Raw genomic sequence first — 20,972 nt, 5'->3', positions numbered from 1 at the left:
TCAGGAAGGGACTAATTAATCATAACTGAGCAGGAGCCTGGACAACCTAGGAAGAGATGGCATTTAAGTGTGACTAAACAGGAAGAGAGGATCTTGAGAAACAAATAAGAGGTGGAGAAGACAATTCCAGACAAAGGGTCAGGGAAGTTGGAGAATGGCCTGTGGCAGCTGCAGAGAACAGTTTCTGCCACTGAAGAATCTGGGGCCAATCCACGGGGAGACGGCCGCCTAAATGGACCTGTGGGAACAGTGACCCAAAGAAAGGTGTGTGCAGAATGCTCCAGGAGCTTGGAGGAGCAACAGTTCTGGCCTGAGATGGCCAAACTTCCCTGCCATACGGTGATTGCTCTATCACCAGAAAATGACACCTGCTAATAACTCACACTTCCTGCTCTGCTTTTCGTAGTCAGTTTGGCTCTAGGTTTGTCATTTGTGGTCCCAGTGACAATGACTGTTTTGAACTGTCTTTACAGGAAGGCCCCATGCAGCCTTGGGGCCTGCATGGTGTCTACTTTGACCCTCTTGGAGTCCAGCTGCCACGGGAAAGCTCATGCCAGACCACTGGATGATGGCCATCCACACGGAGAGAGACAGAGAGACCAGCCTGCCCCAGGTCTTCATCCACTCGGCTGAGACACGTGACGAGTGCCTAGTCCCAGCCCAGGCCCCAGAAGAATGCAGCTGTGTGACCAATCCCAGCCAGCACCAGGGCACACAACCACCCCACTGGTGTCACAGTCCTGAGAAGTAACAACTTGTGGCGGTTTGTTACACAGCAAATAACTGATTTATAGAGTGTCTTAGTCTGTTCAGGCTATGATAACAAAATATCTTAGACGGTAATTTATAAATAACAGAAATTTACTTCTTCCAGTTCTGGAGGCTAGGAAATCCAAAATCAAGGTGCCACCAGATTTGTGTCTGACAAGGGCTCTCTGCCTTACAGATGGCACCTTCTACGTGTCCTTGCATGGCAGAAGGGGCAAGTAGGCTCCCTCCAACCTCTCGTAAAAGGGCACTGATCCCATTCCCAGTCACCTCTGGTAGGCCCCCCTCAATACTATTGCATCGGGGATTAGGTTTTAGCATAGCGGGGAGGGACAAGAAACATTGAGACCACAGCACAGGGTGAGTTGGATTTTCTGTTATTTTAACAAAGTCCTAACTGATTTGTTTTCATAGGTTTAGAGTTAAAATGCTGACCTATGTTAGAAATAGGAAATCAACACATCTGGTTTAAATAAAGATATTTATTATCTCTTATAACAAGAACTCCCAGGCAGGGCAGCAGCAGGACTGGTTAATAGCCCAGTGGTGTCACTGGGGACCCATGCTCTTCCTGTCTCTCGTGCAGCCACCACAGGGGCAAGATGCTCCTCAAGCCACTTCCTCTCAGGGCTGCAGGGCCGCTGCCAAGCACAGGCGAACAATAACATCCAGCAGCATTTCCTCCTTATGTTCCTTCTTAAGAGTGACAAAAGCTTTCCCAAGCAACCCCCAGCAGGCTTCTTCGTGGGGTTCATGGACTTGAGCTTGTTTGAAGCCAATCACTGGAAACAGAAACAGAAAACAGAAACAGAAAAGAGCTATCAAGATTTACTAACCAGAATGAGCATTTAGCCCCTGGCCATGTAGAGTGTGACACCTGACCAAGGTGGCTTTCTGCCCGCAAGCACACACAGGGCAAGGCTGCAGCATGGACAACCCCCAGTGTCTACCACGGCATGAAAAGCAATGAGCCCTTACCACTGTATGAAACAATGCTCCTGACAGACACGCACGCAGCCTTTTGTCCAGCCGCCTTGTGTAACCTCTGCCTGGGCACACCCACAAGTGTCTCAGTTTGCAAGGCAGAAGCTTAGTCAAAATCTGGCTCTAGCAGTCCGGGTAGAAGGCACTCTTGGGAGGGGATGTGGGAGAAAGTTTGATGAAGGGACTATTTGCTGCAATGTGGCCATGGTTCAAGGAACCATCAAAGGTTGCAGTCACCTAGGGATCAGCAAAGTGGAGGCTGACACCACTGTGAGGCCTTACGAGCTGTGGGGCAGAGAAATGCTGTTCCCAGAGCCTGGCATTGGTAAATGCCATGGAAAGGTGGCCACAGAGAACTGTCACAGAGGCACGCCGACACAGCCAGGCCAAGGGCGAGGCCAGGAATGAAAGGGGGAGAGGTGCCCCAGCCTCCATACCTAGGATTTGCGGCTGGTGCCTCTGTTGGTGAGAATACTGTGGACTTTCACCCTTGGAGCACAGAGCAGGGAGAAGACAGAGAGTAGATAGGGATGGAAAATCAAGGAGTTAGCTGAGCAAAACCAGAGCGTTTTACTGTTCAGCCACTATTGCTGTTCACTGTTGCTCATTTCCAGTGTCAAGGGAAAAAAGCCAAACTGTGTAAAATAATTTTAAAGAGATTTATTCTGAGCCAAATTTGAGGACCATGACCTGGAGCCACGCTGAAGAAGTCTCTGTGTCTGGGTTACAGTTTGGTTTTATACATTTCAGGGAGGCATGGGTTACAGGTAAAGTCATAAATCAATACGTGGGAGGCATACATTGGTTTGGTCCAAAAAGGTGGGACATCTCGAAGGGTGGGTGCTTACAGGTTATAGGTGGGTTTAAAGATTCTTTGGATTGAGGCCAGGCGCGGTGGCTCACGCCTGTAATCCTAGCTCTCTGGGAGGCCGAGGCAGGCGGATTGCTCAAGGTCAGGAGTTCTAAACCAGCCTGAGCAAGAGCAAGACCCGCCTCTATCTATAAATAGAAAGAAATTAATTGGACAACTAATTATGTAGAAAAAATAAGCCGTGCATGGTGGCATATGCCTGTAGTCCCAGCTACTCAGGAGACTGAGGCAGTAGGATCGCTGGAGCCAGGAGTTTGAGGTTGCTGTGAGCTAGGCTGACGCCAAGGCACTCACTCTAGCCTGGGCAACAAAGTGAGACTCTGTCTCAAATAAATAAATAAATAAATAAAGGCTTGGAATGTTTTAACATAAGGAGCTGTTGTTATCAGAGATAAGCCACCCTCATAGATTTGTTGTGTAAATTGAGGACCTGCAGGTGTGTCTGGCATACCCTTAGGCCTGTTAATGGGTTACAAAGGATGTCCCCAAGAAGGGAGGGGGCATGATGAGGCCAGTCTGACCTCCCTCCTCCTGGCAGACAATTTAGTTTTAGGATATTCTTTTGGCCACGAGGAGGTCCATTCAGTCAGCCCATGGGGGGCTGAGCCTTAAAATTTTATTTTAATTCACACAGTCATCTAAAGTGCCCACAACCACCGAGGACAGTCTTGCTCAATTGTCTCCTTATGCCCAGGCAGGCCCCGTTCCTCACAGGCCACCGAGGTCCTGTTATGCCTCTCTGGCTTCACGAGGGATTATCTGTGGCGGCCACAAGGAAGTTGGAGACAAAGTACATCCAGTAAGTCAAGGCTGACTGCGGAGCAGAACAGAGCAGAGAAAGTTTGTTACACTAAGCCTGTCACTCAGGGAAAAACAAACATTCCCAGATCGAGAGCCCTGCCTCCAGTGGTTCAAAGCCAGCAAGAAGCCCGCCAGGGCCGGACTGCGCACCTGCGGGGCTGGGCCGGGCCTCGGGCAGCTGCGGGCGGAGCCTGGGGGCGCCGGGGCAACAGGTTCACCACCCCCATGCCGCCTGGTTCAAAGTGTCTTCTACTGTGGCAGCTCAGGGGACAAAGGGCCTGAGGCCTGGGTCTAGGGGTCCGCTGGGTTTCAGAAGAGAGCAAAGATCCTAAGTGGGGAGACCCTGTCCGAACCTTCCCTCCAGCCTTGAAGGGCTGCGACCCTGGGCAGCCACCTGAGGGATGTCCCTGCCGTCCCTCCACCCGCAAGGCAAGAGCCACGGCGTGTGGCGGGCGAGTGCCACTCACTGGGATGTGACCCAGACCCTGCTTAGCGGGTACCCCTCAACCGGACCCCAGCTCCCCGCCCCAAGGCCCCGCGGCCACCTCCCCACCCCCACCGCACTACTGCAGCCAGGCCTTCCAGGTGCAGAATAAGTTTTCGGGCCAGAGCCCGACAGAGAGGTGCCGGGACCCCGGCGGAGGGTTCGGCGAGGTGGTCGCCCGCCCGGGTCCCCCCAGTGCACAGCGCACAGCCCCTGCCACGCCCTGCGCCTTCGCCTCGGGAGGCGGAAGCAACAGGGAGTCCCTACCGGGCGGCCTCAGCCCCCGCCGCCAGGGTCGGGCCCGGGCGGGGACGACGGCGGGGCGCGAGGGGGCAGGGCCGGGGCGCGCGCGTGCGAGGCGAGCCGCGTTGCCCGGGGCGGGGGCTGCGGGCCGCGGGCGCATGCTCACAGCGCCGGTGACGTGCGCGCCCGGAGCCGCGGCGGGGCCCAGAGGCCGGCTCCAGAGGGGCGGCGGGCGGAGGAGGCGGAGACACGCGGGGAGAGCGCGCAGGCTCTGCCGCGGGCCGGTGCGCTCCAGCGGCGCCGACAGGGCAGCCCGACGGAGCAGCGGGCGCCGAGCGGCCAGCAGCGCGCGGGCCGGACCCAGCCGCCCCGGGCCGGGCGGGCATGAGCGCGGAGGGGCCCCGGCCGCCCTCCGCACCTCCCGGCGCGCCCGGGCCCTGACCGGACCGGGGGTCGCGGCCGGACTGGGGCCAGCGAGCCCATGGGCGCACCGAGCCGGGCGCGGGGGCGCTGAGCGGCGGAGCGGGCGCGGCCGGGGGAGCCATGGACTGCAGCCTCGTGCGGACGCTCGTGCACAGATACGTGAGTGCGGCGGGAACGGGGCGGGCGTGCTCGGGGCCCTGGAGACCAGAAGCGGCCCCCTACCCTGTTGCCAGCCGAGCCCCAGGTCCCCTGGGGGCTCTGGCGGCCTGGTGACACTGACCGCCTCCCGGGGACGGCGCGATGCTGGGGTGGGGCCAGTCGGAGTTTGCCCCCTCGGGCTTCGGACGGGGTCCTGCTGCTCACCCTCGGCCCCTTCCCCGCAGCCCCACCCGCTCCCCGTCCGCGGCCACCCACGACCCCTCCGGCTCGCCGTTCTCCGAGCGTCCCCCCCGCCCACCGGGGCTGGGATTCGGGCTGTCCCGGCGGACGAGCCGTCCCCAGAGAGCGCTTGCTGGGACTCCGCGCGGGGCCGGTCTGGGGAGGGACGTTCAGTTGCGACTTCCCGGCTGTCCTGTGTGCACGAGGATCTAGGGATTGAGAGGAAGTGTTACACTTCTACAGAAAATGCCAGTGGTTCGGTTTGTTTTTGAAACACCACTGGAGGATTCAGAAGTGAAGTTCAGAATTTTTTTTTTTTTTTGCGTGAAAATAACCAATCAGATCACAAGTCTGTGGTGTTTTGGGGTTCCTCTGGACTCCACTGCTTCAGTGGTGACCGAGTGGAGAGATCAGGAGGGAAGACTTGCAGGAGAAGCTGGTTTTGTTTCACGGCAGAGGAGGCAAAACTGGAGCTCAGCGGGTGGCAGCAGGCCGTAGGTATAAAAAGGGGTGTGTGTGTGCAGAAGAGAAAGAAGGCTGTCTGGGAGGGTAGTGTTTCCTTGCCACTGTCTTTAACAAAAGGCTTCATTGTTCCCTTGTGACCGACTGTCCGTGGCCAGTCACAGGTCTGAGAAGTTCACGCACCGGGGCTTGGTACTGGAAGAGGGCATCGTTATGGGAACTTTGTTTTTCCTGGTATAGGAATCACCTTAGGCAGACTTTAATATTCATGAGCATTCTCTAAATAGGAGACCTTGGCCAAAGATATGTTTCTTTTATCCAGGGGGAATGCCAAAATCAATGCTCTGCCCTGAATTTATTCACTAACCAAAAGACTCGGAGTCCAGAGTATTTGTGTGCACCTTGCGGGGGAGGGGGTCATTTCCTGACGTGAGGAAGGAAGCCTTAGGCAGGTCAGCCTGCTTTCATTTAAGTGGAGAGAACTTGGCGTTGGTGATGATGGGCAGAGAAGGGCTTAGCCTGCAAGAGCCCTGTGTTGTTCCATCACTGACACTTGAGCCCCTAAAGTCCATGTTATAATGTGAGTGCCAAACATCAGGTGACACGTGTGGTTTGCTCCTCTACAGTAATGCCACAGAGAATCTGATAACAGTTACTGCAGGTGACCAGAGTGGTAAGAGAAGTGCTTTGTTGGTAGGAGCTTTCTGTTCTCAGCTATGTCATGCAGTAAGTGTGGGTCCCTAGGCAAGTTATTTTCATGCCTCAGTTTCCTCACAGGGAAATGGGAAAAGGGAGGATGGAACAAGCATTTTCTTAAAATGTACTCACTGTTTTTCTAGTTAATTCAGTTCTCTTCTAACTCTAACACTCTGAGATAAAGGGTAGGGTCAAACTGAGGAGAATACTATGCAGAAGTGAGAGGTGGGTGACTGTCCTCTGCCCCTGTGGAGACTCCCTGGTGGCCTTCTTCCCACCCAGCTCCTGACCTGCAGGCATCCTGTGGGGCACACATACGTCTCATTTTGGTGCTTTTACTAACCCACTTCCTCCAGGCCTTTGGCTGTTTCATGTTACATAGATCTATATAAATTTTTGTATAGTTTACATTTTGTATTCCCCTTTGCTATATTATTATACTATGACATCAAATTTATTTCTCAAAACTAAGACTAAATATTCATTAATGGACTTTTGCAGCATATACATTATCTGATAATTTCCCTGGAAGGCAAGTTATGAGACACTGTTTTTTCTATTTTTCTCATTCCACATTCTTTTTTGTTTGTTTTATTTTTGCAGTGTATTCATCTGGCTGTTTCCCCATAGTCACTCACAAAAGCATTCATTTCTATGATTTTAAACTCATGCCTATTTCCAGAAACAGTCATGATCTGTTTTCTTGTAATTTGGTTATCTTCCAATATGTAGGACTAAATTATATTTCCTTTTGCTAGAGAAAAAAGAGTCTGGGATTGAATATTCATATTTCTTTGTGGTTTCCTTATGTGACTTATTTTATAAACATGAATAAATATACCCTGTTCCCTTCTAGTATTCACAAAATCAGAATTCCTGGGACAAAGAAACTTTCCAGTTTTTGATGCGTGAGGGCTGCCAAAAGAGAAGGAAGTCCAGTCCTTGGGAAATATTAGTATAGGTACTTTATTCCCGGTTAGCTCCAGAGACAGAAAATAGGCAAGTAAATACGAGGATTCTATGGCAGGGTAGGACAGTGCTCCAAACTGTTTGGGTGTTTGGTGGACACAGGCTGTGCAGAGATACTTGGTATTTATAAATGGCACGGTGCTCACTGACCATCGGGATGTGTGTACCATGAAGTAGTTTATGTATCAGGAGATAGTTTGACCTATGCATTGTCACTGTTACCTTCCTTTTAGAGGTGTGAAGTAGGAAACATAGGTTTAGGTAGTTTATATTCTGAGAGAGACCAGCACAGCCTTACGGGGTGGGCTGCACGTTCCACAGGCTGCCCGAGCCAGCCACTCGCCTGCACACTTTGTAGCTGTGCAGCTTTGGACAGTGGCTTAGCTTTTCTTGCCTCAGTTTTCTCATCTGAGGATAACATTATAGTCCTCATTTCATAGAGTCATGGGGAGGATTGAATGGGCTAAGACAAGTAAAGAGCTGAGAATGGCACCTGGCTCCTACGAGGTGCTCAGAAGTTCACTCCCGGCTACTGGCACCACGGGTGGATTGGCTGGGGACAGAGCCCACACACGTCTGCCACTTCTGTTGGTTGGTTGGCCGACAACCAGCGGGGACCCTGGGTTGCATTGGAAGGTAACTAAGGCCCTGATATGAGCAGTGTGTAGGGCCCAGGCCGGATTCAAAAGACTTTTTAATAAGATGTGACCAAAAGGGGGGAATTGTGAACTAAAAATAAAATCTTAAGGCTCCTGCCTACTGGCTGACTGAATGGACCCCCTCCTGGCCAAGGGGATGCCCTAACACTGAATTGCCTGCCATGAGCCATGAGGAGGGAGGTCAGACATGCCTCATCATGCCCCCTCCCTTCTTATAAATATCCTTTGTAACACGTTGGCGGGCGTAAGGGTATGCAAGACAAACCTGCATGTCATCAATTTACACAACAAATATATATATATTCTGTGGTTTGTCTCTGATTAACAGACCTCCTTATCTTAAAACATTCCAAGTGTTTAGAAAAGCTTCATGTTTTTAACCAATTACAAGTCAAAGAGTCTTCAAACCCACCTATAACCTATAAGCCCCTGCCCTTCGACATGTCCCACCTTTTCAGTGAAACCAATGTATGCCTCCCATGTATCGATTTATGACTTTAACTGTAACCCCTGCCTCCCTGAAATGTGTAAAACCAAACTGTAGCCCAATCACAGCCAGTCTACTTGCTTAAGGCTTCTTGGACGTGGCTCCAAGTCATGGCCCACAAATTTGGCTCAGAATAAACCTCTTTAAATTAAAAAAAAAAACAAAAAACAAGATGTGGTCAAATTCTGCAGTCCAGGCAGGAAGGGTATGGCCACACTTGGCCATACAATCTCTTTAAGGGTGAGCATCCTAGGCCTGGTAGCCTCACTGGCCAGCACTTCCTTCCCCTCACCCCTTCCATGAGTCACATTCAGGGGATTTCGTTTTTTCTTCAAAGCTCTGTGGGTTGAGAGAGCTCAATTTTGTTGTGGCTGTGTGATCTGTTTCTGATGATTCAGCCTGGATATTGTTTGTTGGTTTTGTTCTGCCTTCAAAATTTCTCCTTCTGTCTCTCTCACAAGTTTGCTTTCCAGCATATTTCTAACACCTAAAGTAGCAAACTTTGAAAAAATCTGAAGGCTTTCCTTGCTGACAGTAGATATTTATTTGCAAGACAAACTGTTTGTTACATTAGAATTTTCTTTATAAGTGAAACATAAACATTTTTGGTCCCTGAGAACTTCAAGCATTGCTATATTAAAATGCTTTAAGCCTTCTAAAAACTTCAGCCATTTATATGTACACATGTGTCTACTTTTCTTTATGTTTATTACCAAATGGTTTGCAGTGTGACCATCAGTGTTCACCTATGAGCTTGCATATTTTAAAAGACAGACTTATTCGTTTGACTCAGTCATACCAGCTCTTGTTTCAGGAACTCCCTAATTTTGGAGTTGCTTTCCTGAATACAGCATTGGACGATACAGAGGGGGCCTTCTTGTTCAGCTCTGGAGTCTACACTCCAGGACCACTAAATTAAGTTGCTTTAACCACCAGGGTTTCAAGTATTTGAAATAAGCCTATCATTAGGCGTATAATCAAAGACAGAAGCATGGTCCGTCTCCAGCAGTGTGGTGGCAAGTCCACAGCATGGGAGCAAGAAGCATTTGTAATTCACAGAGGTTTAACCAGGCATTGACCAAGCTCCTTTCCTGTCTTCAGGGGCTCATGTCCTCCACTGGACGCTTTAAAGCAATCTGCTCCATGCGTAATTTAACCTTTATGCTCCAGCTATTACGTTAAATTCTTTCCGTTGTTGTTGGAACCTTGCTGAATGCCTGCTTATCAGGAACAAATGATCTCGGGCTCCCATTCTGTGCCAGACAGTAAGTTTAGTAATAACCCAGGAGAAAAATGTTTACATTCTTGGGTCTTGCTACATAGTCACCTAAATTTCTGGGGAAGAGAACACTGTCTTCCTTTTAAATTAGTTAAAATTGCACTGAATCCACCAACAAACATACTACTTGCTTTGCTACACAGGAAATCCTCTATTTGATGTATTGGGTTCTGAGACCTAAAATACAAATTGTTCTTTGGTGTCTGGACCAGATATTAAATGGAAACAGGGTTAATAAATGATTCCCAAGTCCCAGACTTATAAATGTTTTAAACCATGTTAAACACAGGTAAAAATGCTATTTATTTGAAATGAAAATGAATATCCAGCAATTTTTACAGCACTAGAAATTCAACAAGATTGAGAAAGGGATTATTTTTGCTTTCATTTGGTTCTTGTTATCTGAGAAAAACAAAATAGTAGATCCCGAGGATAAGGGGTGAGGCACAGAGTCTAGCAGACCTGCCCCTGGCCTCGCAGCCCTAGGCCAGCCAGCTGGCTCCTCCGCCCCGCAGTCTGGGGCTGTGAGCGGAGACTGTTGGCAGTGCCCACCTGGCGGGTCCTGCCCTGCCCACTGGGCTGGTGCTCCGTGGGTGCCCGTGCAAGGGGTGTCTTTGTTGTGTGTGGATATCTGCCTCTGCGAGGCTGTGCTTCTGGGCTTCTCGGGGAGGCAGCTTTTCCCCTTGCCCTTTTTTGAACGTCCCCCACCCCCCTCCTATTCACAGGAGATCGGAGAGAAGACCTGGGCTGCCCCTCACGAAAACAGTGGGCACTAGCAGTTGGCACCCTTCTGTGTGCCTTCTTACTCCTGCCTCCCTCTGGTGTGGGCCTGGTGACCCTGTCCTGGCAGAGACCACTGGTAGCATGTCTCCTCTCCCGGTGACATCATCACCTGCATGTACCTGCTGACAGCTCCCTTTTTTAGGGGACAAAATGCATTCCCTTCTAGTCACTCCACTTATTTTTTTCTTTCCAGCTAATTTTTTTAACAGCCTGTCTGATGTAGCCCACCCATCTTTCCTCCTCCTATCTTGTCTTTTCCCACATGAGAAGGTTAACACTTGCCACTTATGAAGGGCTCTGTCACCTTCTGGCGCCACAAGGAGTCCCCCTCTAGCCTTGTGCTTGAGCCTGTGCACTCAGTGACACACTCGTGGACATGTCTGTGCACTGGACAGGACAGGGAGACTGAGTCCCTGTCTTATGGACCACGCCTGGGGGTGGTGGAGGCAGGTGGTGAAGGGTCGCGGTGAGCCGAGCCGGCTGTGCTAGAAGGTCACGGTGCTGAGACAGAGAGTGGAACCCCCTGTGAGTTTGGACCTGGTCAGGTTAGTAGGCCTGGCAGGCCAAGGACGTGAGGGGAAGGATTGGCCTGGCAGGGGTCTGGCAGTGTGTCCAGCAGAGAGACAGGCCGGGCAGTCACCTTCGGTAGCCCCGGGGCCTGTCCTGCTTGTGGGCCACCCTGTGCTGGGCTCCCTGGCTGGTCTCTGCGCTCCCAGGGTCAGCCCTATGCCTATGCTGCTCTTCCTTCTTCTCGATACCTTCTTCCTGGGAGGAGACCTTGACCACTTCTGCGTGCCACACGTCACACGTGTGTGTCTGTCTCCCAGCTTCTCCTTGTGTGTCTGGAACAGTCCCTGGCACAGAATTGGAACTCAGAAAACAGCAGCTGAATGAGGGATTACACCTCTTACACTATTGTTAGCAATGCTAGTAACATGGAGGCAGGTGGTCTTGGTGATTCTGAAGGGAACTTCACGGCACTTCCAAGGACTTGAGTGGTTAACGACAGTCTTTTAAAATCATGTTTAATGCTACTTCAAATTTTTGAATTTTCTTTCTTTGTTTCACTTCATAGAGTCATAAAAATGTGGAAATAGACAGAGCACTGGAGGCATCTGGTCCTTAAAGTTAGGTCCTGAGACCATCGCTCTCTGGAATCTGCACCTCTGACGGGGTGTCCTGACTCCGTGGAAGGTTCCGTGTGAAGCATCTCTCTGTATTCTGACACGGGCCCTTCCTGTGCGTCACGGGCTCGCACTGCGGTAACTGGGCTCGCCGGATTTGTTCCTTTTTTCTTGTATCCATTCCTTCTACCATGTGGCCCGGAGGCGAGAACAGCAGAGTTCTTAAGGCCTCTTAATAGTTTACAGCTATTATTATTTTAAAATTATTAGTTCTTAAGAACTAAACTGCATAATCCCTTGAAACAATAGGCAGACTTTTTGCATACATGCACTTTGCTTTCTGGCAAGGGTTTCTCAATCTTTGTTAGACATTCGAGGGAGTCCCTGCCCCAGGTAGAACTGGCCCTGATGTGGCTGCACTGACCCCCTCAGGGGCCTTAAAACTATTTGGTTTGTTGCCAACATTTACATACAGGTGACTGCACACAAATATCCTCATTTCCCCACTTTTTTAAAAGTCATATGCTCTGGCAAGCCTGGCCCGGCCATTTCCCCAATGACCCTTCTGCTGGGGCAGCAGCTGCTTGGGAAGATCTGGGCTGCCTTCTGGATAGACCTGAGCTCCTGGCTCCCTGTGACCCCCTCCCGCCCGCCCACGGAGGACACAGGTTTTTCTGGTTTTGCTGGACACTTGAATACCAAGCAGACTGTGCACACGGCATGTTGTGTTTCAGGTTCCTGAATCGTGCCTTGCCTGCTCTGAGCTCTTGTCCCTTGGTGTGTTTTGTGTTTGCCGTGACTGCAGGAGCAGCTCCCCACATCGCACGTCCGGAGAAGAGAGCCCTTTCGGCAGTAGCTGCGGGAGGGCGTTGGGCTCCCTCAGGCTGGGGTGCATCTTGGGCTTTCTCTGACCCCTTTGCCTTTGTCACCTGGGCCTATACTGGGCAAAGTTTGCCAGTCCGGTGTGCAGGCTAATCACTGGTTGCCTCTTTAACCTAATCCTTTAAATATTTCTTCAACATTGTTTTAAGTGGTGTGAAGAGAAACTAACAGTCTGAATAATGATTATATACTTCTCCCTTTGCATTCACATTGAGGCATTTGTCAGTAACATATTTTTACTTATTTGCAATTGCCTTTTTGTACAGTTTTTCCATTACTTGCAACTCAGGCGAGTTAGTCCTTGAGGATGAAGAAAACTTAGATGAATACATTTTCAAATTATATTTTCAAATTCTTATTCTCTTTCTATTGGCAAAGTGTTTCCCTTTTTTCTATGGTTTTATTTTATTTTTTATGGGTTTCAGAACCAGATCACTTCTTGGAAGGCATGTTAAAAGGTTTACAATTTGGACAAGAGAATAGCTTGCTTTTTCCTGGGAGACAGCCTTATGCCACACATTACTTGGTGTCCGGATTTCCACCGCTTGTCACTGCGGGGTTGAAGGAGCACCCGTTGGCTGCACTTTGGGCTGCTGGTCCATTGTGAAATTTGCACAGTACAGTTTGTGTATTTTATGAGTAAAAAAAAATTTAACAAAGATAGGTTGCCACTGGTGAGAAATGTTTTAACTTCCATTCATTTTACTTCAGCCGAGCAACACACATTTCACAGGCCGTGTGACTGGGGAGGCCTGAGCTAACAGGACCTTGGCCACGGCTGTCTTCTGCACGGGGTCCCTGTGCGGCTCTGGGCCAGGCCCTGGCGAAGCTGCTCTGGGCGAGCCGCTTAACCCCCAGAGGCAGCTGTGAGATGGGCCTGATGGCACTTGTCTCTGCTTCCCTGGTGGTCAGGGTCACGTGACCCTCATCACAGTGCATGAGAATAATCTGTGTGCAGTAAAGTGCTGTAAAAACATCTCAGGAGAAGGCTTTCAATTTTTTGTGCATATCTCATGTGACAAAGGTAAATTTTTTGGGGGTGGCGTACTCAGGAAGAGAATGAAAATAAGATCATTTTTCCTGGCTGAAAGATAAAAGATTTTATTTTATTTTTATCTATTTATTTATTTATTGAGACAGAGTCTCACTTTGTCGGCATCAGCCTAGCTCACAGCAACCTCAAACTCCTGGGCTCAAGCAATCCTACTGCCTCAGCCTGTGAGTAGCTGGGACTACAGGCATGCGCCACCATGCCCGGCTCATTTTTTCTATATATATTAGTTGGCCAATTAATTTCTTTCTATTTATAGTAGAGACGGGGTCTCTCTCTTGCTCAGGCTGGTTTCGAACTCCTGACCTTAAGCGATCTGCCTGCCTTGGCCTCCCAGAGTGCCAGGATTACAGGCGTGAGCCACCGCGCCCGGCCAAGATAAAAGATTTTAAAGAGAAGTTTTGTCACTTGTAGAAAAGACTATTTGATCGAAGACCAGTAACTGATGGGAAGAACGTGCAGCGTGGGGGTGCGTCTCTAGCCTGAGTCTGCTGCCCCCCCCCCCCCAGGAAGAGGGCAAAGGAGAGGCTGAGGTGGCACAGGCACCACGTCCTGGCTCGCTGGGGACAGGAGGCAGCTTGGGTGCAGGCGCCACATGGGGGAGGACAGAGCCACCCTCTACCAGTCAGAGGCCAGCCCTTTCCCACAGTCTCACTGTGTCCGTCCCGTCGGGAGACAGCTGGGCCCTGTTCCCACTTTGCTGGGCTGCGGTGGGTGTGCAGTGGCCTTTCCGTCTGCTCTGCCCCGATCCCACCGTGTGTGTCCTGCAGGGCTCATCCATGGCGAGGGTGACCCCACGCCCACCCACGCTGCCCCGCTCAGCCCAGGGCTTGCCTGTGGCCCCAGCATAATTAATAATGATCGACGGTGTCCCATGTCACCCAATTAGATTAGAGCTGCCCCAATTAGGATAAGAATTTTCATGGCCATTATAAGGAGACTCCACCTATGCGGCGTGACCCCAGGGCCTGTGACTCTCCTCCCTCACTGTGAGGGGCCCACAGGACGTAGGGCCTGGTCACCCGTGCCAGACGTCTCAGGCGATGCTTCGGGAGCACCCTCCTCTCCCTGCCTGGCGAATTTTCCCCATGCCGATCTTCAGGGACCTGCTTTCCCCTCAGCCTTGTGTGATCGACAGGACCCTCCAATGCCAGCGCTTGGGAGAAGAGCTGAGACTTGGTGGAGCCACTGTGGAGACCGGCCCACCTGCAGGTGGCTGCAGCCTTTTCAGGAGCCCCCGGGAGGCAGCAGTGCCCGGTGAACTTGAGGGTGGGTGTCCTCAGACAGTTCCTTGCAGGGAAGTCAGAGTCCACCTGCCGTCACCTCGGCCCTCTCTCCCGTTACAGCCACATGCCCTCTGCCTTCTTGGGGGACCCGTTCCACCAGGGGAGGACTCTATGGTGCTGCTCAGAAATCACAGCATATTAATATCGATGCTACATATGTGTAAACATGTATCTGTGCTCATCATTCAGTATTAGGCATAAGTAGTATCTTAGAGGCATTTTGGTAGTATTTTGTATTTGGTGGTCAAGCTGTGTTTATTTTTGGTTAAAAATAAAGAGGTCATAGAATGCAGGGGAAAAACAATCTTCTACCCTTTGAGAAAAAACTTACCTAGCTTGCCTGACTCTAAAATGCTGAGAATTACAGAGATGTTGAAGAAAATGCCCAGAGTAGGATCTGGTACATAGCAGATGTTCAACAAATTGATTTTTTTCCTATAAAATATCAATTGTAACACATTTATAACCCCAGACGTAGACACAGTTGTAAGTAGGTTCATCGTTACCCTTTCCTCTGAGTGTTGCCCCACGGAGCCGCGTTTGCATCTCCTGGTCTGGCAGGCGGTGTTGGCCAGCGCACTGTTGGCAGGGCCTGGGCTGCCAGCCTGGTTATACACAAGTGCACCTGTGCCTGAGCAGGCAGATGCAGGCTCTTCCCAGAGTGCCTAAAACGTCCGCGTCCGACCTGTGTGAGCACCTTGCAGAGAGCCGCGTGCTTGCGGAACGGGCGCTGGGGCGTGCTACTTTGAGGGCAGAGATTCCGCAGGTGCTCAGGCGCCCCAGGAGCCTGGGCCTCCTGACTTACCCTGGGGTGGGGCTCCACCTCCCTCCTCCCCACTTCCCGTAACGCGTGGATGCGCGTCACTGGCTGCCTCCTCTTTCTTTGTGATGAACTTGCATTTCTCAGGGCTGCCTTCACCCTGCCCGTGTCCGTCCCCGCGGTCCGCGTGGTGCAGAAAGGGAACCCACCTTGTGGAGACCACGTGGTCTGAGGCCTTGCCCCAGGATGGGACTTTGTGCGTGGTCCGCGTGCCTGGCGCCTCTCGGCTCGTGTGAGGTGAGGTCACCTGCCAGGACCGTGTGGATTGGAGGGTATGTCAGCACACGGGCTTGGCTGTTGAGAAATGGGTGCTAAGAATGTGACTAAGGAAAGATAATTTTTATCATGGAATGTCGACACATTGTTTGTGGCACGGTTCTCTGAGATGCTTGTCACCGAGTCCGTAAGCCGTTGCTGTCGCTTAAGCACTAGCGTCTCAAACACGAAGCCTGTGGGCGCTGTGCTCTCCGCGCCGGGCTGCCCTGGCGAGGCACCGCAGACTGCTGGCAGGAGCGCACGCCCCTCCGTCCTGGAGGCCGCAAGTCTGCAGGCAGGGTGCCTTCGCCTTCCGCTGCGTCCCACGGAGAGGTCTGCCCCTCCTCCTCCTCCTACAAGGACACCAATTCTGTCTGATTAGGGCCCCCCTCATGACCTCATCGAAGCCTAATTACCCCCTAAAAGCCAGGTCTCCAGATACAGGCACGCAGGGGTCAGAGGTCAGCATGTGACATGGGACTTGTTAAGCCCATCCTAGGGGACTATAAATGCAGGCACTCTGGGTCCCAAATATTCAGACACATGGGAAATGCCAAAGAGGGCAGTTTGAAAAAGCACATTGTTTGCTTTATAAATTAATTACAAAAACATTATTCCACAAAATCTGGAGAGATGTAACATAAAATAAGTATTTAGTGGGAATGAATGAATTGTTTTGTTGTTGTTGTAAAACAGTTAGGCGATTGGCCATTATCAGGTGTAGTAGACCAGTTTCCATGATTTGACGAGGTCTAAGGTTGTGTGTGTTTGTATCTTTCCTCTTTGCTTCTTTTCTTTTCTCCTGGAGGAGCTGGAAGGGGAGTGGAAGTTGGCATTAAAACAATGTAATAACATATTGTTTTGGTTTTTGCATTATAATCCAAATACACGGCATCCGGCCTGTTGACAAGACAGATGTTTGGGCTCACATCTCCAAACTGACTTGAGCACGTCTCTCAGCGAACTAGGGTGCTGCCGGGCAATGGTCCAGCTCTCAGCAAGCGCAGTTGTTCTTAGGGGCTTCTTGCCCTGCGGCACACCTCCGCGCAGGGTGACTTCCCACCTTTGGCAGAACTGGAATGTGATAGTTGGAAGTTGGGCTGAGAATGTGAGCTAGCGTAACGGGGACCGTTATCCCTGCGGGACCTGTGGCAGCAGAGGCACCGCCCGGCAGGCCAGCGTGTCGCTCACATGTCAGCCGCCCGTGGTTTTAAGGCAGGCAGTGAATCTCCATCCCAGCTGCCGTCTAACTTACTGTCCAGCTGTCTGTGTTAGCTTATTATTTTTTTGCTCGGGTGATTATAAGCACATATCAGAAATGATAAGACATCACTCATCTTTTGATCAGGAGTCAGGATAGTTTCCGGCGATTGCCGGAAGAATTCTGGATATTTCTCACTCACTTTGACTAAAAGCGTAAGGTCAGGTGGTTCCAGCACTAAACAAACCATGAGTGATGCTGACACTAGTTAAAGCCGGAGCCAGTAGACTGCTTCCACCCACAGCGTTGTCGTGTCCAGAGATGTCAGCGGGATGTGAGCCCCTGAGCTGCAGGTCTCGAGTGTGTATTTGGGGCCCTTGAGGCTCTGAGAGGTGGGGGGTCCTCCCTGCCTCTGTGCCTGCCCAGACATAGGAGCAGCTTTCTTTCCTCCTGGACATGCGTGGGTCACGACTGCCTGGGAAGGAGGTGGCTGCTTAAATAATTAATTCATCTCCTGCTTCAGAGAAAAGAGGATTTCCTCCAGCCTATTTTCAGCGGAGGATTAGGGACAGTGCGGTTCTGCACAGGACTGCCGTCTAGGCCCCTGTGTGGGGGCTCCAGGACTCAGAGACTACCCGTTGGCTGTGGAAACGCGATGGAATCTCAGGGTGACCGCCCATCTGGGGGATGTGAGATTTGAGGGTGACCAGACCTGGGGTCATCTGCCGCTTCCAGATGAAATGCCTCATGTACCTGTGGGGTGACCCAAATCGCCGTTTCTCTCCAGACAGTCTGTTGAAGTAGTTGTTTTGATTCAGATAAATGTTGATAAACCATTAAAATATTAGGAAACCATCAAAGTCCAGACATGCATTTTTTCATTAATCACTGAAGAAAGCTGGGGTGATTGTCATGGTGGAGTCCCTCTTAGGTCTCATTTCTGATACTGGTTCATTTCGCCACTGCTGTGAGGTGAGGTGGGAATAAAATGTGCAAGCTCTTGGCGTTGTGCAGAGGTGAACCCACCGCGAGTCTTAGAAAGAAAGGCATGTGTACTCAGCACACACAAGGTGCTCAACAGTTGGTATTCATCACACATTCCTGCTGTATGCACTGAGGATCTGGTGGGGAGCAGAATACGCACACCTGCCGCCGTCTCGGAGCCCACGTTTGGTGTGGCCACGTGGTGCCATAGCAGATTGACGGGCAATTTTTTTATTGTGGCGAAACACATGCAACATAACATTTACCATTTTACCCGTTGTTAAGTGTACGTTCCGTGGCATCAAGCACTGCTGTGCAACCATCACCACCGTCACTTCCAGAACTTTTTTATCATCACAGACTGAAACTGACTGATGGGCAGTTTTAAGTAGTTTGTTCTACATTGGATATTGTATATCTTGCTTTTTAGGGAACCCTTTTCTTTTTTCAATCAATGAAAAAGATCTTAACAGGGTGATGAGAAGACTTACTGAAACCTAAGCACCAATTAAATTTTAATGGATCACAGACCAAGGTAGGATGATATTTTTTTCTTTTAAATAATTTGCAATGTAAGCTTCTTGAATGTGAGGATTCATTTGTGATTTATGTTTTGTTTGATATACACTGAGAGCCACAAGAATTGTGATTGCTGTTCCAGAGAAGAAAATCTGGCATTTTGTCTTAGAGTAAATAATACTTTAGTAATAAGAGACAAAATATCCTGAAAGTTATCTTTAGTTGGCAGTATATTTAAATAATATAGCTCATAATGGTAAGTTTGTTTAATGATGTTATACAAGTTACCTGGCTTTTTCCAAAGTGCATTTATAAGAAATTGTATAGAGGCATTTTATGTGAAATTTTCTTCCAGAAGCTCTGTTCTGCCAATTGCTTAGTGTGAATATGAATTCTCTTTTCAGATAGTCTAAAACATCTATTCTTTTACTTGCTAAAAAATTATTAAGAAATAGACTGATTAAGTTTAAAATTATATTTGAGTATTTTCCTATGAAATTGTTGGTTTAGTGAGAAAAATCTCTTGTTTCTGCTCTAAAGATGTGAAATTTTTTGTTATTATGTTGAAATAATTATTTGATTTCATAAGTTGCTCTTTTGCTTTTTAAAAGGACAGCATGGTTTTAAAAGCTGGTAAGTCTGCTTATTATTAATAGGAAATTTAATTATAAAATTGAATAATTATATCTCTTAAATAGTCGGGCTCATTAAGAAACCACAACCATAACATTAAGTTGGCTACATGCCCTATTTGGCAGGCAATCTTTGGAGGTGACAGAAAAGTAAAACTTCAAATAAAGGAAATATAATGACTTTTCCTTACCACTCTCAGAATTTTAGTTCATTAAAAAATGGGTTGGGCCAGGCGTGGTGGCTCACGCCTGTAATCCTAGCACTCTGGGAGGCTGAGGTGGAAGGATCGTTCAAGGTCAGGAGTTCGAAAAAATGGGTTGATGTTGGTTTCTATCAATTTATCACCCTTGCAGATTTCAGAAGTGACTTGGGTCTGATGGGCAGTTTCTTCTGTGCAGAGGCCTCTGTTAGCCACGTGGGTGTGGCCTTTTCTCTGTGGGTCTGGGAACTGGTCCCAGCCCCACCCAGACGAGCCTGCAATGTGGGTCGTCTTCCCAAAGGGCTCTTGACCTATGCCCAGAACTTACTGAGGGTGGGTTATGTGTAGAGGACTTCGGGTCAGAAATATCTTATTTTATTTTATTATTTTAATGTGCCTGGTTGAGGAGTTTGGTCCCTGTCTTGACTTTAAAAGACGACTGGGCGGCTGGGCTGTCCGGAGCAGACTCCAAAGGACAGGTACGCAGTATTTTTCAAGGATCCAGGCGCAAAGGGAAGCACCAGGAAGCAGCCAAGGCTGGGGGGATTGGATGTCACCAGCCAGCCTTGCGGGGCGCAGCCCGTCACGGGGCCCAAGTGCACTCATGGCCAGGCTCTGTCTGCAGACGGGGCTGCCCACGAGGGCATGAGTGCAGATGGGCTGTGGCCCTCTCTGCACTGACCAGCCCTGCAGGAGCTGACCACTGAGGCTGCTGCTACCCACGTCCCTGAAGCTGGGCAGCAGAGGGCCCACGGTGTATGTGCCTCCGGCCTGTGGTTAGCGCCACCATGCTGTTTCCTGGAGCTGTTTCCAGGGCTGTGGGGAAGACCCAGAAGTTCTTGGGTGCTGGGTGTCAGACAGGCAGCTCACAGCATCCACACATCCCTCCATGTAATGGGGACAGCCAGCTACGATCTGTGATCACGATTCAATCCTACTGGTGTAGCTGTGCTTATTCTTTGCAGTTGTGTGGGGGACCATGACTCTAAAGTTATACCTGTGGGCCCTTTTGGACAGACGCATTCTAAGGCCAGCATGTCCCCCAACTCAAACGCTAAAGTAAATTAGCACCATGAGCAAGTGTCACCGTTTGTACACGACTCTGGAGTCAAGTCATTTCAGAGCAAACCAGCCTTTCCATCAGGTTGTGATATACAGGCAGGGCACTGTTGCTCCCCAGAAAACATGCACCCCCAGGATGTCCTTTCTCCTCGCAATAAGGATGGAGCCAGGGCTTTAGGAAGGAGGCCAAGGCCCCCCGCATACCTAGCAGGATCAGGTTCAGCAGGAGCACCTGGCCTGGCCCTGACGTCCAGGTGGTTTGTGGGTCCCCCCAGGTGTGTGGGTTTCCCAGGATGTGGGCTCCCCAGGTATGTGGGTTCCTTAGGTGTGTGTATCCTCCCAGGTGTGTGGATCCCCAGGTGTGAGCTCCTCAGGTGTTTTGTCCCCCAGGTGTGTGGCTCCCCCCAGGTGTGTGGGGTCCCTACCTACAGTTGAGCAGCCCTCTGGTCTAGGGATCTGTGAGTGGTTCCAACACCTGAGATTTGCATGTGGTGTTTTCCCTGTGCTGCTTGGGCAGTCGAAAGTTAAATGTTTAATACAAGGAGTGGTGAGGGTTGTTCACAGGTGGCCAGCATGGATGTTTAAGAGAAGAAGGTCAGGTCGGGCGTGGTGGCTCATGCCTGTAATCCCAGCACTCTGGGAGGCCAAGGCCAGTGGATCTTTTAAGGT

At 50.2% G+C, this 20,972-nt stretch overlaps 1 protein-coding gene and 1 long non-coding RNA gene across 7 annotated transcripts in view; one reads left to right on the top strand and one right to left on the bottom strand.

Annotated features, from left to right (window-relative positions):
* Window positions 1–1,230: 1,230 nt before the first annotated feature.
* Window positions 1,231–2,162, bottom strand: LOC105864181 (uncharacterized). The gene is made up of 2 exons (XR_012922414.1): window positions 1,747–2,162; window positions 1,231–1,550 (listed from the first exon to the last, which is right to left on the bottom strand). It is a non-coding gene; the product is annotated as an uncharacterized LOC105864181 (long non-coding RNA).
* Window positions 2,163–4,349: 2,187 nt separating this feature from the next.
* The window catches only part of ATP11A (ATPase phospholipid transporting 11A), a 151,414-nt gene continuing 134,791 nt past the window's right edge, over window positions 4,350–20,972 (top strand). For all 6 annotated transcript variants that reach the window (XM_012751941.2, XM_012751940.2, XM_076009279.1 and 3 more), the window contains exon 1: window positions 4,350–4,733. In XM_012751941.2, the coding sequence (XP_012607395.2) occupies window positions 4,695–4,733 (39 nt within the window). In that variant the 5' untranslated portion in view covers window positions 4,350–4,694. The remainder of the gene's footprint in view (window positions 4,734–20,972) is intronic.

This window comes from Microcebus murinus, chromosome 13, assembly GCF_040939455.1.
Source record: "Microcebus murinus isolate Inina chromosome 13, M.murinus_Inina_mat1.0, whole genome shotgun sequence".
Taxonomy (NCBI): Eukaryota; Metazoa; Chordata; class Mammalia; order Primates; family Cheirogaleidae; genus Microcebus; species Microcebus murinus.
This window is presented reverse-complemented; position numbering and strand designations above follow the sequence as displayed.